The 14,169-nt window shown below is 37.4% G+C and overlaps 1 protein-coding gene across 1 annotated transcript in view; it reads right to left on the bottom strand.

The window, feature by feature from the left end:
• FANCC (FA complementation group C) overlaps positions 1–14,169 on the bottom strand; it is a 162,825-nt gene that overhangs the window by 2,114 nt on the left and 146,542 nt on the right. The window contains exon 13 of the mRNA XM_039245701.1: positions 11,703–11,909. Coding sequence (XP_039101632.1) covers positions 11,703–11,909 — 207 coding nt within the window. The remainder of the gene's footprint in view (positions 1–11,702; positions 11,910–14,169) is intronic.

Genomic DNA, 14,169 nt, shown 5'->3' with positions numbered 1-14,169 from the left:
TGCTGAGAGACTGCCACTGGTCCCAGGGCCTCCACTGGGCTGGTACAGCCATGACAGATGACTGTGGAGGCCGCCCAGTTGGACCTCATGTCATCTTCATGAGGCAGCTCAACCTCCATACTGTTCCACTCACGGTCTCTAGTCACACGAGCCCACCTCCCTGCAGCTGATGTAGGCCATCTGTATTGTTAGCTGAGGTTAAGTTCATTTGAGTTCAACAACTACGGAACTTAACTCCATGTTTCAGATGCTAGCTAACTTTTTACCTGTGACTGCTGTGGTCCAGCAATAAAGACGAAGGAGAAGGAGAGAGAAACATGAGCTCAGGGCAGGACAGGAGGCAGAGACAGTGAGCCTCAGGGGCAGGAGGAAACCAAACACCATCTGAGCCGCTTGTGCCTCATCCGGGTCAAAGAGGTGCAGAGTAAGGGAGCACGTGAAGACGGCAAACAAGTGAGTGGCACAAGAAACATAGGAACCAGAGGAGCAGAACACCGCACAAGAAGAGGCAGGGCTTCTGAGAAACAAGTTCAGTGGAAATTCTCAGAAGCCCAAGGCAGGCAGAAGCTGACTGCTGGGGCCTGTGCAGGAGCCAAAGAAACAGTTCATAGGGAGTGGCCCTAATGATTAGGGATACTGAGCATCTCCTCATGCCTGTTGTCCATCTGTATGTCCTCTTTGGAAAAATGTCTATTCAGGTTCTCTACCCATTTTAATTGGATAATTTGCATTTTTTGGTGTTGACTTATATAAGTTGTTTATATACTGTGGATATTAGCCTTTTATCAGATATCATTTGCAAATATCTTCTTCCGTTTAGATTACTTTTTCATTTTGTTAATGCTTTCCTTCACTATGAAAGCTTTTCATTTTGGTATAATCCCAACTGTCTATTTTTGCTTTTGTTTCCCTGGCCTAAGAAGACATACCTAGAAAAATGTTGCTAAGACCAATGTCAAAGGGATTACAAGCTATGTTTTCTTCTGGGAGTTTTATGGTTGTAGGTCTCATATTTAAGTCTTTGATCCATTTCGAGTCTATTTTTATGTATGCTGTAAGACGCTGGTACAGTTTCATTCTTCTCCATGTAGCTATCCGGTTTTCTCAGCACTATTTACTACAGAGACTGTCTTTTTCCCATTGCAGATTCTTGCCTCCTTTGTCATAGATTAGTTGACCATGTAAGTATGGGTTTATTTCTGGGATCTCCGCTCTGTTCCAATTATCTGTGTGTCTATTTTTGAGCCAGTACCATATACTTTGCAGTATATCTTGAGATCTGGGACTGTGATACCACTGGCTTTGTTATTTCTCAAAATTACTCTAGCTATTCAGTGTCTTTTGTGGTTCCATACAAATTTTCAATTTGTTGTAGTTCTGTGAAAAATACTATTGGTATTTTGACAGGAATAGCATTGAATCTACAGACTGCTTTGGGTAATAAGGACATTAATTCTTCCAGTCTATGGGCATGGTATATCTTTCAGTTTGTGTCATCTTCAATTTCTTTCATCAAAGTAGTAAGGTTAGATTGTTTGAGGTCTTTCATTAATGAAAGTAGTTTTCAGAGTAGAAGTCTTTCAATTTCTTGGTTAAATTTATTCCTAGGTATTTAATCTTTTTGGTGTAACTGTAAATGGAGTGGTCTTCTTTTTCTTTCTGCTACTTTCTTGTTAGTATATAGAAATGCAACAGATTCCTGCATATTAATTTTGTATCCTGCAACTTTATGGAATTCATTTATTCTTTTTTTAATTTTAATTTTTTTACTTTTAAAAAATGTTTATTGTTGAGGGAGAGAGTACAAGCAGGGGAGGGGCAGAGAGAGAGGGACAGAGGGGTGGCAGAGAGAGAGGGGGACAGAGGATCTAAAACAGGCTCTGTGTTGACAGCAGACAGCCTGATGCTGGGCTCAAACTCACAAACCATGAGATCATGACCCGAGCTGAAGTCAGACACATAACAGACTGCACCACATTTATTAATGTGCCCTAGGTGCCCCTCATTTATTAATTCTAATAGTTTTGCTGGTGGAGTCCATGGCTCTCTATGTATAGCATCATGTTAGGTGCAAATTATGACAGTTTACTTTTTCCTTACCAATAATGGATGCATTTTGTTTCTTTTTCTTGTCTGACTGCTGTAGATAGGACTTCCAGTACTATGTTGAATAAAACTGGCAACAGTAGATGTCCTTGTTTTGTTCCCAATCTTAGAGGAAAAGCTCTAAATTTAACTTTCTCCACTGAGTATGATGTTAGTTGTGGGTTTGTCATACATGGTCTTTACTGGAATACCTTCCTTAAATTTAAGCCTATTCTGTTGAGAGTTTTTAATCATAAATGTGTGTTTAATTCTGTCAGGTGCTTTATCTGCAAACATTAAAATGACTATGATTATCATATGTCATTTTGTTAATGTGATATATCACATTGATTGATTTACAAATATTGAACTATGCTTGCATCCATGGCATAAATCCCACTTGATCATGGGGAATTGTATTTAAAATTTTTTTTTAATGTTTGTTTATTTTTGAGGGAGGGAGGGAGAGGGAGTGAGGAAGGGAGGGAGGGAGAGGGAGAGGGAGAGGGAAAGAGAGAGAGAGAGCATGCGAGAGCAAGCACTAAGGGGAGAGGGGCAGAGAGATAGCCACACACAGAATCTGAAGCAGGTTCCAGGCTCCAAGCTGCCAGCACAGAGCCAGACACGGGGCTCAAACTCATGAACTGCGAGATTATGACCTGAGCTGAAGTCAGATGCTTAACCGAGAGGCACCCAGGAGCACCATGGGGAATTGTACTTTTAATTGTGTTTTTTTAAATCTCTTTTTTATTTCTGAGAGAAAGACACACACACACACAGCATGAGCAGGGGAGGGTCAGAGAGAGAGGGAGACACAGAATCTGAAGCAGGCTCCAGGCTCTGAGCTCGCTGTCAGCACAGAGCCCGACATGGGGCTCGAACCCACGAACCGTGAGATCATGACCTGAGCTGAAGTTGGATGCTTAACTGAGTAAGCCACCCAGGCACCCTCTTTTAATTGTGTTTTATGGCCTGATGTGTGATCTATCCTGGACAATGTTCCATGTGCAATTGAAAATTCAATTCAATTTGCTAATATTTTGCTGGGGAGTTTTGAATCTATGTTCATCAATAATATTGGACTGTAATTTTCTTTTTTTGTGCCTTTGGTTTTGATATGAGGGTAGTGGCCTCATACAATGTACTTGGAAGTTTTCTTTCCTCTTCCACACTTCTGGAATGGTTTGAAGAGAATAGGTATTATCTTTTCTTTAAATGTTTGGAAGAATTCACCAGTGAATCCATTTGGTCATAGATTTTTGTTTGCTGGAAGTTTTTTGATAACTGCTTCAATTTCATTAGTAATTGGTCTGTTCAGATTTTCTATTTCTTCCTGATTCAGTATGGAAAGACTACATTTCTGGGAATTTAATTTATTTATTCTAGATTGTTCAATTTGTAGGCATATAATTTTTCATAATAGTCTCTTATAATCCTTTGTATTTCTGTGGTTCTGATTGTTACTTCTCTTCTTTCATTTCTAATGTTTATTTATTTATTTATTTTTTAATTTCTGAGAGACAGAGCATAAGTGGGGCAGGGGCAGAGAGAGAGGGGGAGACACAGAATCAGAAGCAGGTTCCAGGCTCTGGGCCGTCAGCACAGAGCCTGACAGGGCTCGAACTCATGAACCACAAGATCATGACCTGGGCTTCGCGAAGTCAGGCACTTAACCAACTGAGCCACCCAGGTGACCTATCCTCTTTCATTTCTGATTTTTTTTATTTGGGTCTTCTGTTTTTATGCCTAAAGGTTTACCAATTTTGTCTAACTTTTCAAAGAACTAGCTCTTGGGTTTATTGATCTTTTTTTTCCTTTTTTTAAACTCTCAATTTCATTTATTTCTGCTCCAATCTTCATTATTTATTTTCTTACACTAACTTTGGGCTTTGTTCTCTTTCAAGTTCTTTAGGTGTAAGGTTAGATTGTTTGAGATTTTTCTTGTTTTTTAAAATAGATCTGTATTTTTATAAACTTCCTTCTTAGAACTGCTTTCACTGCATCTGAAAGATTTTGGACCACTGTGTTTGCATTTTGTCTCTGTGTATTTTTCTGATAGCCTCTCTGATTTTCTTCATTGACCCATTAGTTGTTTAATAGCAGGTTGCTTAGCCTCCACATGTTTGTTTTTTAGTTTTCTTTTCATTTTTTTTTATGATTGATTTCTAGTTTCACACCACGGTGGCTTGGGAAAGATGCGTGGTATGATTTCAATCTTCTTAAATTTATTGAGACCTGTTTTATGACCTAACATGTGATCTATCCTAGACAATATTCCATGTACACTTGAAAAGATAGCGTATTCTGGTATTTTGGGGTGTAATGTTCTGTATATATTGAAATCCATCTAGTCTAGAGGGTCATTCAAAGAAGCTGTTTCCTTATTGATTTTCTGCCTGGATGATCTAGTCATTGGAATAAGTGAGATATTAATTAAAGTTCCCTACTCTTACTGTATTATTAGTAATTTATCCCTTTATGTCTGTTAATACTTGCTTTATGTATTTATGTATTTAGATGCTTCAATGTTGGGTACATAAATATTTATAATTATTTTATCCTCTTGGTAGATCAATCCCTTTACCATAACATAATGCCCTTGTCTCTTGTTACAGTCTTTGTTTTAAAATCTATTTTGTCTAATATGAGTATTACTCTTTCTTTTTCCATTTGCATGGAATATCTTTTTCCATTCTTTCACTTTCAGTCTGTATGTCTCTTTAGATCTGAAATGAATCTCTTGTAGGCAGCATGTAGATGAGGGTATTGAGTTTTATTTTTTTTTAATCCACTTTACCACCTATGTCTTTTGATTGGAGTATTTAGACCATTTACATTTAAAGTAATTACTGGGGCACCTGGGTGGCTTTGGCTCAGGTCACGATCTCACAGTTTGTGGATTTGAGCCCTGTGTCAAGCTCTGTGCTGACAGCTTGGAGCCTGGAACCTGCTTCAGATCCTCTGTCTCCCTTTCTCTCTCTGCCCCTCCCCTGCTTGCTCTCTCTCTCCCTCAAAAGAAATAAACATTTAAAAATAATTATCGATAGGTATGTATATATTGCTATTTTGTTCATTGTTTTCTGGTTGCTTTTGTAGATCTCTGTTTCTTTCATCTCTCATTCTCTTTCCTTATGATTGACAGCTTTGTTTAGTGTTATGCTTGGTTTTCTTTCTCTTTATTTTTTTATGTATCTATTATAGGTTTTTGGTTAATGACTACCATGAGGTTCATATATGACATCCTAATTATATAGCAGTCTATATTAAATTGATAGTCACTTAAGTCTGAACACATTCTAAAAAAAAATTCCTTTTTGTCTTCCCACCCAAGGTTATATACATATTACTACTTTTTGCTACTTTTGTTAACCTTCATACTAGTTTGATAAGTGATTGCTCTACTATCTTTTACTATGTGTTTCTTTTACTCATGAAATTTTTCCTTTTATAATTTTCTTATTTCTGATTATGGCTTTTTCTTTTCCACTTAAAGAATTCCCTTTAACATTTTTTTGTAAGGCTGATTTAGTGATGATGAACTACTTTGACTTTTGTCTGGGAAACGATCTCTCTTTAATTCTGAATGATAATCTTGCCAAGAGAGTATTCTTGCTTGTTTTTTTCCCTTTCATCCTTTTGAATCTATCATGCCACTCCCTTCTGACCGGCAAAGTTTCTGCTGAAAAGTCCATTGAAAGCCTTCGGGAGTTTCCGTTGTATGTTACTAGTTGCTTCTCTCTTCTTGCTTTTAAAATTCTCTCTTCATCTTTAATCTTTAACATTTTAATTATTATGGTCATGGTGTGTACTTCCTTTGGTTCATCTTGTTTGAAATTCTCTGTTTCCTTAACCTGGATGTTTGTTTCTTTCCCTACATTAGGGAAATTTTCAGCTATTATTTCTTCAGATACGTTTTCTGCCCCTTTCTTTCTTCTTCTGTTTGTGCACTTGATGTTGTCCAAGACAGCCCTTAATTTCATTTTAAAAAAAGGTCTTCCTTCTGCTCATCGTGGTGTTGTTCCATTATCCCGTCTTCCAGATCACTGATCTATTCTTCTAATCTGCTGTTCACTTCCTCTAGTGTATTTTTAATTTCAGTTATTGTATTTTTCATTGATTCATTCTATTTCAGTTTATTTACTTATTTTTGAGAGACAGATCAAGCAGGGGAGGGGCAGAGAGAGGGAGAGAGAGAGAGAATCCCAAGCAGGCTCGGCAACATCAGCATGGAGCCCTATGTGGGACTCAAACCATGAACCATGAGATCATGACCTGAGCTAAAACCAAGAGTTGGACACTTAAACAACTGGGTCACTCAGGTGCCTCTGATTCATTCTCTTTTATATTATCTATGTCTTTGTTAAAGTTCTCAGTAAATTCACCTAATTTTCTCTCCATTGTTTTCTTAAATAGTTAAAAATATTTTATTTATCTATCTAAAGTAAGATCTGTGCAGGGCTTGAACTCATGATCCTGAGATCAAGCTCTGCCAGGTGAGCCATCTGGGCACCTGTTTTGTTTTTTAGATTCTACATATAAATGAAATCGTCTGGTATTTATCTTTTTATTTTATTTATTATTATTTTTAATCTTTCTCTTTATAATTTCGCTTAGACCCTCAAGGTCTATCCATGTGGTTGCAAATGGCAAGATTTCATTTTTTTTCATTTTTTTATGGCTGAGTAATAACAGTCCATATACATACTATATATAACCTTTTTATCCATTCATCTATTGACAGACACTTAGGTTGCTTCCATATATGGACTATTGTAAATAATGCTACAATGAACATAGGGATGTGTGTTAGTTCTTTGAATGGGTGTTTTCATTTTCTTCACATAAATACCTAGAAGCAGAATTTCTGGATTGTATGTATTTTTAATTTTTTGAGCAACTTCCATATTACTTTCTATAGTGGCTACACCAATTTACATTCTCACCTACAGGGTATACAAGGTTCTCTTTTCTTCACATCCCTGTCAACTCTTACTTTTTGTCCTTTTGATAACAGCCTATCTGATAGGTGTGAAGTGATATCCATTGTGGTTTTGATTTGCATTTCCCTGTGAGTTAGTGATGGTGAGCATCTTTTCAAGTGTATCTTGGCCATCTGTATTTCTTTGGAAAAATATCTGTTTAAGTCTTCTGGCCAATTTTAATCATTATTTTAAGTTGTGAAAGTTCTTTATATATTTTAGATATTAGCCCTTTAGCAGATGTATGATTTGCAAATATCTTCTCCCATTCAGTACATTACCTTTTCACTTTGTTGATGGTTTCCCTCACCATGAAAAGGCTTTTTTAGTTTGATGTAATCCCATTTGTTTTATTTTAGCTTTTATTGCCCTTGCCTGAGGAAACTGGTCCAAAAAAATACCACTAAGACTGATGTCAAAGAACTTACTGCCTATGTTTTTTCTTTTAGGATTATACGGTTTTAGTTCTTACATTCAAGTGTTTAATCCATTTTGAATCTATTTTTATATATGGTATAAGATAGTGGTCCAGTATTCCCAACACCATTTATTGAGTGTCTTTCCCCATTGTATATTCTTGCCTCCATTTTTGTAGATTAATTATATATGTGTGTATTTATTTCTGGACTCTCTACTCCATTGATCTATATGTCTGTTTTGTGCCAGTTCCATACTACTTTGATTACTATAGCTTTGTAGTATAGTTTGAAATTAGGGCATGTGGTACCTCCAGTTTTGTTCTTTCTCAAAACTGCTTTGGCTATTTGGGATCTTTTGTGGTTCCATACAAAATTTAGGATTGTTTGCTCTAATTCTGTGAAAAATGCTATTGGTATTTTGATGGGGACTGTAATGAATCTGCAGATTGCTTTGGGTAATAACTGTAACAATATTAATTCTTCCAATCAATGAACATGAAATATCTTTCCATTTATTTGTTGTTATCTTCAATTTCTCATCTCTTTGGTCAAACATTCCTATGTATTTTATTCTTTTTGATACAATTATAAATGGGATGGTTCACTTTTTGATGTTTCATTATTAGTGTATAGAAATGTAACTGATTTCTGTATGATAATTTTGTATCCTGTGACTTTACTGAATTCATTTATTAATTCTAATAGTTTTTTGGTGGAGTCTTTAGGTTTCCTAAATATAGTATCATGTCGTCTGCAAATAGTGACCAATATGGATGCCTTTTCTTTTTCTTGTCTGATTGCTATGGGTAGGGCCTCCATACTACATTGAATAAAAGTGGTTAGAGTAGGCATCCTTGCCTTGCTCCTGATTTTAGAGGAAAAGCTTTCATTGTTTTTCACCACTGAGTATAATATTAACTGTAGGTTTGTCAATATATGGCCCCTAGTATGTTGAAGTACATTCCTTCTATACTCACTCTGCTGAGAATTTTTATAATAAATGGATGTTTAATTTTGTCAGGTGTTTTTTCTACATCTATTGAGATGATTATATGAATTTTATGATTTTTTATGCTCTGTATTGTTGAATTTTGTTGAGGATTTCTGTACTTATGTTCATCAGGGATATTGGCCTATCGTTTTCTTTTTTATGGTGTCCTTATCTGGTTTTGTTATAAAGGTAATGCTGGCCTCACAGAATAAGTCTGAAAGCATTCCTTCCTCTTCAACTTTTTGGAATAATTTGAGAAAGACAGTTATTAACTCTTCTTTTTTAAATGTTTGGTAGAATTCACCTTATCTGGAGTTTTAAAATTACTGGTTCAATTTCATTAATTGTTATCAGTCTATTCATATTTTCTATTTCTTCATGCTTCAGTCATGAGTGGTGGTTTGTTTCTAGGAATGTATCCATTTTTTCAAGGTTTTCCAATTTGTTGGCACTTAATTATTTGTAGTAATCTCTTATAATCCTTTCTATTTCTGTGGTGTCAACTGTAACTTCTTTCATTTTTTATTTTATTTGAGCTCTCTGTTTTTTTCTTGATGAGTCTGACTAGAGGTTTATTGATTTTAACTTTTCAAAGAACCAGGTTTTGGTTTCACTCATCTTTTCTATTGTGTTGGTTTGTTTGTAAGTTTGTTTTTGTCTTTCATTTACTTCTGTTCTGATCTTTACTATTCCCTTACTTCTATTAATTTTTGACTTTGTTTATTTTTCTCTTTGTAGTCCCTTTAGATATAAAGGTATAAAATTAGGTTACGTGAGATTTCCTATTTCATGAGGTAGGCCTGTATTGCTATGAACTTCCCTCTTACAACTGCTTTTGCTGTGTGTTATAAACTTTGGAAGTTGTTTCCATTTTCATTTGTCTCACAGTATTTCTTTCTTCTGTTTCAGGTGACAAAAATGTCTCTAACACTTTCATGATTCAAAAGTGCCTGCTGTTGACTTCTTGGAATAGCTTTTAATTTGAGAACAGTTTTAGACTTATAGTTTACTGAAAAAAATAATACAGAGAGATCCTATATCTCCCACATCTGGTTTTCCATTAACATCTTAAATTAATATAGTACATTTGTCACAATTAATAAACTGATATGGATTAGGACAGACTTTTTCTGATCTCCTCAGTTTTTCCCTAATGTCCTTTTTGTGCTCCAGGATAACATCTAAGATACTACATTATATTTAGTTTTCATGTCTCCTTATGCTCCTCTTGGCTTTGGCAGTTTCTAACACTTTCCTTTTTATGATAGCCTGGACAGTTTTGAAGAGGGCTGTATAGGTATTTTGTTGAGTGTACCTTAAGTGGGGATTGTCAATTGTTTTTCTTATTATTAGACTGGGGTTATAAAAGTTTGGGGGAGGAAGATCACAGAAGTGCCATTTTCATCACATTGTATTAAGGGTACTTATAGTCAACATGTCTTATGACTGTTCATATTGACCTTGATCACTTGGCTGAGGTAGTGGCTAAAGAGGGACTATTATAACTTATAGCTGGCCAGAGGTAATGGACACATGAACATTTATTTAGCTCTCAGTCTTCTGTCTGAACATGACAGGCAGGACTAACAGGCTGGCTGCTGTGGCCTGCCCGCTCCATGCTGACTCTTCTACCTGGACTGAGGAGAACCTCATGGGTGCTGGTTTCTGAGGTTGTTGGCAGACCTATTTATCCCTGGGACTCTCTTCATATTCACACTCAAATAGAACCTGCCCAGGGAAAGAGGCAAGAGGGGGCTCTCTGGATTCTGGGAACATTCCTGATTTGGTTCTGGCTACATGGTTATATTTGGTTTATGAACATTAATCAAGGTGTAGGTTTTCTGTATGTATGTTATGTGTCAATAAAAAATAAAAACAAAAGCAAATAAAAATTCCAAAGGCCAGCATATGGATGCTTTTTACATTTGGTCTTTTAACCATTTTTAAGTGGACAATTCATTGGCATGAAGTAAATTTACAATATTATACAATCATCACGACCATCCGTTTCTAGAACTTTATCCCAAAACAATGCTCCATCCCTCTCCCCTGCCCAGCTCCTGGTAACCTCTATTCTACATTTTGTCTCTATAAACTTGCATATTCTAGGTACCTTATATAAGTGAATCATACAGCATATGTCCTTTTGTGCCTGGCTTATTTTACTTAGAATAATGTCCTCAAGGTTCATCTACCCCACAAGGGTGGCCAAGTGTCTGTTTAATTCTATTATTTCTTTTTACACAGAAGTAGAATTGCCAGATCATATGTAATTCTATGTTTAACTTTTCTAGGTACCATCAAACTCTTCCACAGTGGCTGTACCATTTTAGCATTCCCAACTAGAAATATAGGAGTGCTCCAATTTCTATACATCCTCACCAACACTTGTTATTTTCCATTTTGTTTATAATAGCCATCCTAGAGGGTATGGAATGTTACCTCATTGTGGGTTTTGATTTATACTTACCTAATGGCTAATAATGTTGAGCATTTTTTCATGTGCTTATTACCTATTTATGATCTGTTGTCCATTTTTGAATTGGGTTTTTGCTGCTGTTGAGTTGTAAGAATTCCCAATATATTCTGGATACTAAACCTTTTATCAGATATGTGATTTTCAAATATTTTTTTTTTCCCATTCCTTGAGTTTGTCTTTTCACTGTCTTACTAGTATCTTTGATGAACAAGATGTTTTAATTTTGATGAATTTCAATTTATCTATTTTTTGTTGGTGGTGCCTGTGCCTTTGATGATATATTCCAAGAAGTCATTGCCTAATCCAATGCCATGAATGATACTCAATTTTCCTGGGACCATTCTTTATCCCTCATGTCAGCTGGGTTTCAGAAGGAATTTTTTGTAGTTAGCATTGTTTTTTTTAATTAACAAAATTCTTTGGGTTGCTACAGGGAACACTCCTCACTGAAGTCTTGTTCCTCTTCATGAGGAATGTAACTGAAAGAATGCATGGGAAGACAGAAGACCTAGTCTTACTATGGGGTCTGGCAGCAATCTGTGACCTCTTTTCTTGGAGCCTCCATTTTCGCTTCCTTATTATGAAGGTGTTACATGGGGCAGGTTCTGGGGTCCATCCCAACTATCAACTTCACTGCCTGTCCATCCATGTTTGGATAGCACCCTGGTACACACACTTGTCAGAGGCCAGGCAATCCTCTTACCTGGAATGCAAGTGAGAATTAGCACACTAAAGAAGGGGAGACTTACAAGGGTGATGACTTCTTGAGCAATCGCATGGCCTCCAGGAGCCCAGAGCAGGAAGTTCAGGAGGAGGTGCCTAATCAGCTGTTGACATGAAGGTGGTCTGGTGTCTTGGTCTCGGCTTTCTGCAGTTGCTGCCTGTAGATCCCTGGCTGAGAGAATTGGATTTCTGAGCAGCCTTTTTAGGTGGCCGAGCACTGCCTTTACCTCTACCTGGGAAGTATAATTTCAAAGGTGAGAGATTAGGGAAGAGTCAGGACATGCATCGTTCTAGGATTTATTTGGGACTTTGAAGCAAGCCCCAGAAAGAGGAAAGGACTGGTGGCTGAGGGAAGGCAGACAGAGGAGACTCATGCCTGAGCTTATGCTCTGCTCCACACAAACCCAAATGGGCGTAATGGAAATTTCTTGACTTTCTTTCGTCTTGCTAAGCAGCCAAGGCACCATGCCAGGAACTGACCTTTTTTTTTTTTTTTGTAAGAAAAGAGATGGAGAAAAATCCTCAGCAGAATGTAGTCAGATTTTTGTATTGTGGGAAAAAGAACAAAAGGTTCCTTGAAGGCTCGCTCTCTATCACAGCCACAAATCAATTAAAGCCCCATGCAATTGGACCTCCACTGAGCCAATGTTCTGATAAGAATGAGGTTTGCCTTTTGCCTTTTGCTATCTCTGAGGGGAGAAAGACACACACACACCACATTTGTTTTGTTTCAGACACTGGGACAGTGTTCATACATGTTTAAAGCCCAAGCAGAGGTCACAAGTCTGTGGAATCCACATAATAATGGTGATTATTATAGGTCTGCGGGTTGTTTTTGCATAAAAAATACTTTTTTCATGCTGAGACTGCTGCTTGCTATAAGACTGGTACATCAAGTTGTGACGTGGAAAACAAAGAAAAACTGAAAGCAATAGATCCAAAATGTCACATGGAACTCATGAACAGCTATGTTCCATCATTTTCGAAAGAGTACATAGGCCTATTCTGAAAATTCCCATGACCAATTTTATGGATTTTGTGTGAGTCGTCTTTTTTTCCCCCTGGAAGTTAAGGTCTCACTCAATGAGGTCTGTCATAAACTCCAGTACACTAGGAGTGCTGTGTGAGCTATTCTGACCACAATCCAAGACCGTGAGAAACTGCACCATGGGGCTCTTCCACGGAGAATGGCAGCATTCCAATAGGAGAGGGCTACTCTCTCACCACCTCCTCTGTCAGCTGGGCCCAGCCTGCCCTCATCTGATGGTGTCTATGGGATCCCAGACCATCCTACCATCTCAACGGTCTGCAAAAATGTCAGGGCTTAGGAAGCTATGCGTTCATAGCCATTTTCTTCTTGACTGGCATTTGATTTTCTACTCTTGTTCAGTACCCTCTATGACTGGTTGTCTTTATCCCAGACCATCTTTCCCTTCAAATGCCTTCCATGTCCACAAGCTTCCATCCGGCATGCCAAAACTTTAAATGCTTTTTAATTTGTTTTTAGGTAAAAGAGATAAGCTTTCTTTTCTAAGAAGCTTTCTTTTTATCCTGCATTATGAAAATTTACATATGTTCATGAGAAAGTTTGAACGAAAAGGTATGATGTGGCTCCACCATCCAAATGAAAGATCTGATCTAACTTAATCTCAGGCTGGCCCTGTTCCATTTTCTCCGGGGAGATGGATGAAACCAAGTTCACAACCTTCTCTTCTTCCCAGGCCTTGTGAACCCAGCACTTACTATGCACCATGTTTGCTTACACTTCTCACAATGCACTGTAAGTAGTTTCCCGTATCTATGCACATAGTCTTTGAGAACATGATTTTTCATGGCAGAATGTTAGTCCATGGTTAGAATATGTCACAATTTATTTAGTCAGTTCCTTACTATTGAAAGTTTAGGCCATTTCTAACATCTGCAATTACAACAATACTATAACGATATTCTTATACATAAATCTTTGTGTGGATCTTTAATTACTTCCTTAGGATAATTCCTAGAAATGGAATGACAAAGTCAGAGTATAAACCCTGGCTTAATTCTTATGGGTATTCAAACACAGGCACTTTGTGTTTTTATCATGATCAAATGCAAAGTTAGCAAAAGCAGATGAACACTGGCTAACGGCGAACAGGGACTACAGAGACAAAGGTGGGTCTTTGTGCGGCAGTTGCCCTTGCGCCCCCATTACTGAACCGCAAGGATGGCCAGTGGAGGCTTGCCCACAGTACGATGTTAGGGCTGAGTGATTAGCAGGATTTCATGATACCTTTTGAGGAAAGGGCACAGATGTTGTCAGGCTCATTCAGATCTCCCAATAAACATGCATTCAAAGGCAGCACAGTTTGTTTCTCAAGTCACCCAACAGACCATCAAACAGATTAAAGTTCACAAAACCCAGGAGAGAAGGAGGTGTATATTACTAAACTAGGAAAACTGTGCCTACTTGCTCCCCAGGATGTCACATACACCAGTGCCTCAGGTTGGGCA

Source organism: Hyaena hyaena, unplaced genomic scaffold, assembly GCF_003009895.1.
Source record: "Hyaena hyaena isolate Hyena2069 unplaced genomic scaffold, ASM300989v1 scaffold_269, whole genome shotgun sequence".
Taxonomy (NCBI): Eukaryota; Metazoa; Chordata; class Mammalia; order Carnivora; family Hyaenidae; genus Hyaena; species Hyaena hyaena.
The sequence above is the reverse complement of the archived record's forward strand: the minus strand, read 5'-3'. Positions and strand labels throughout refer to the sequence as shown.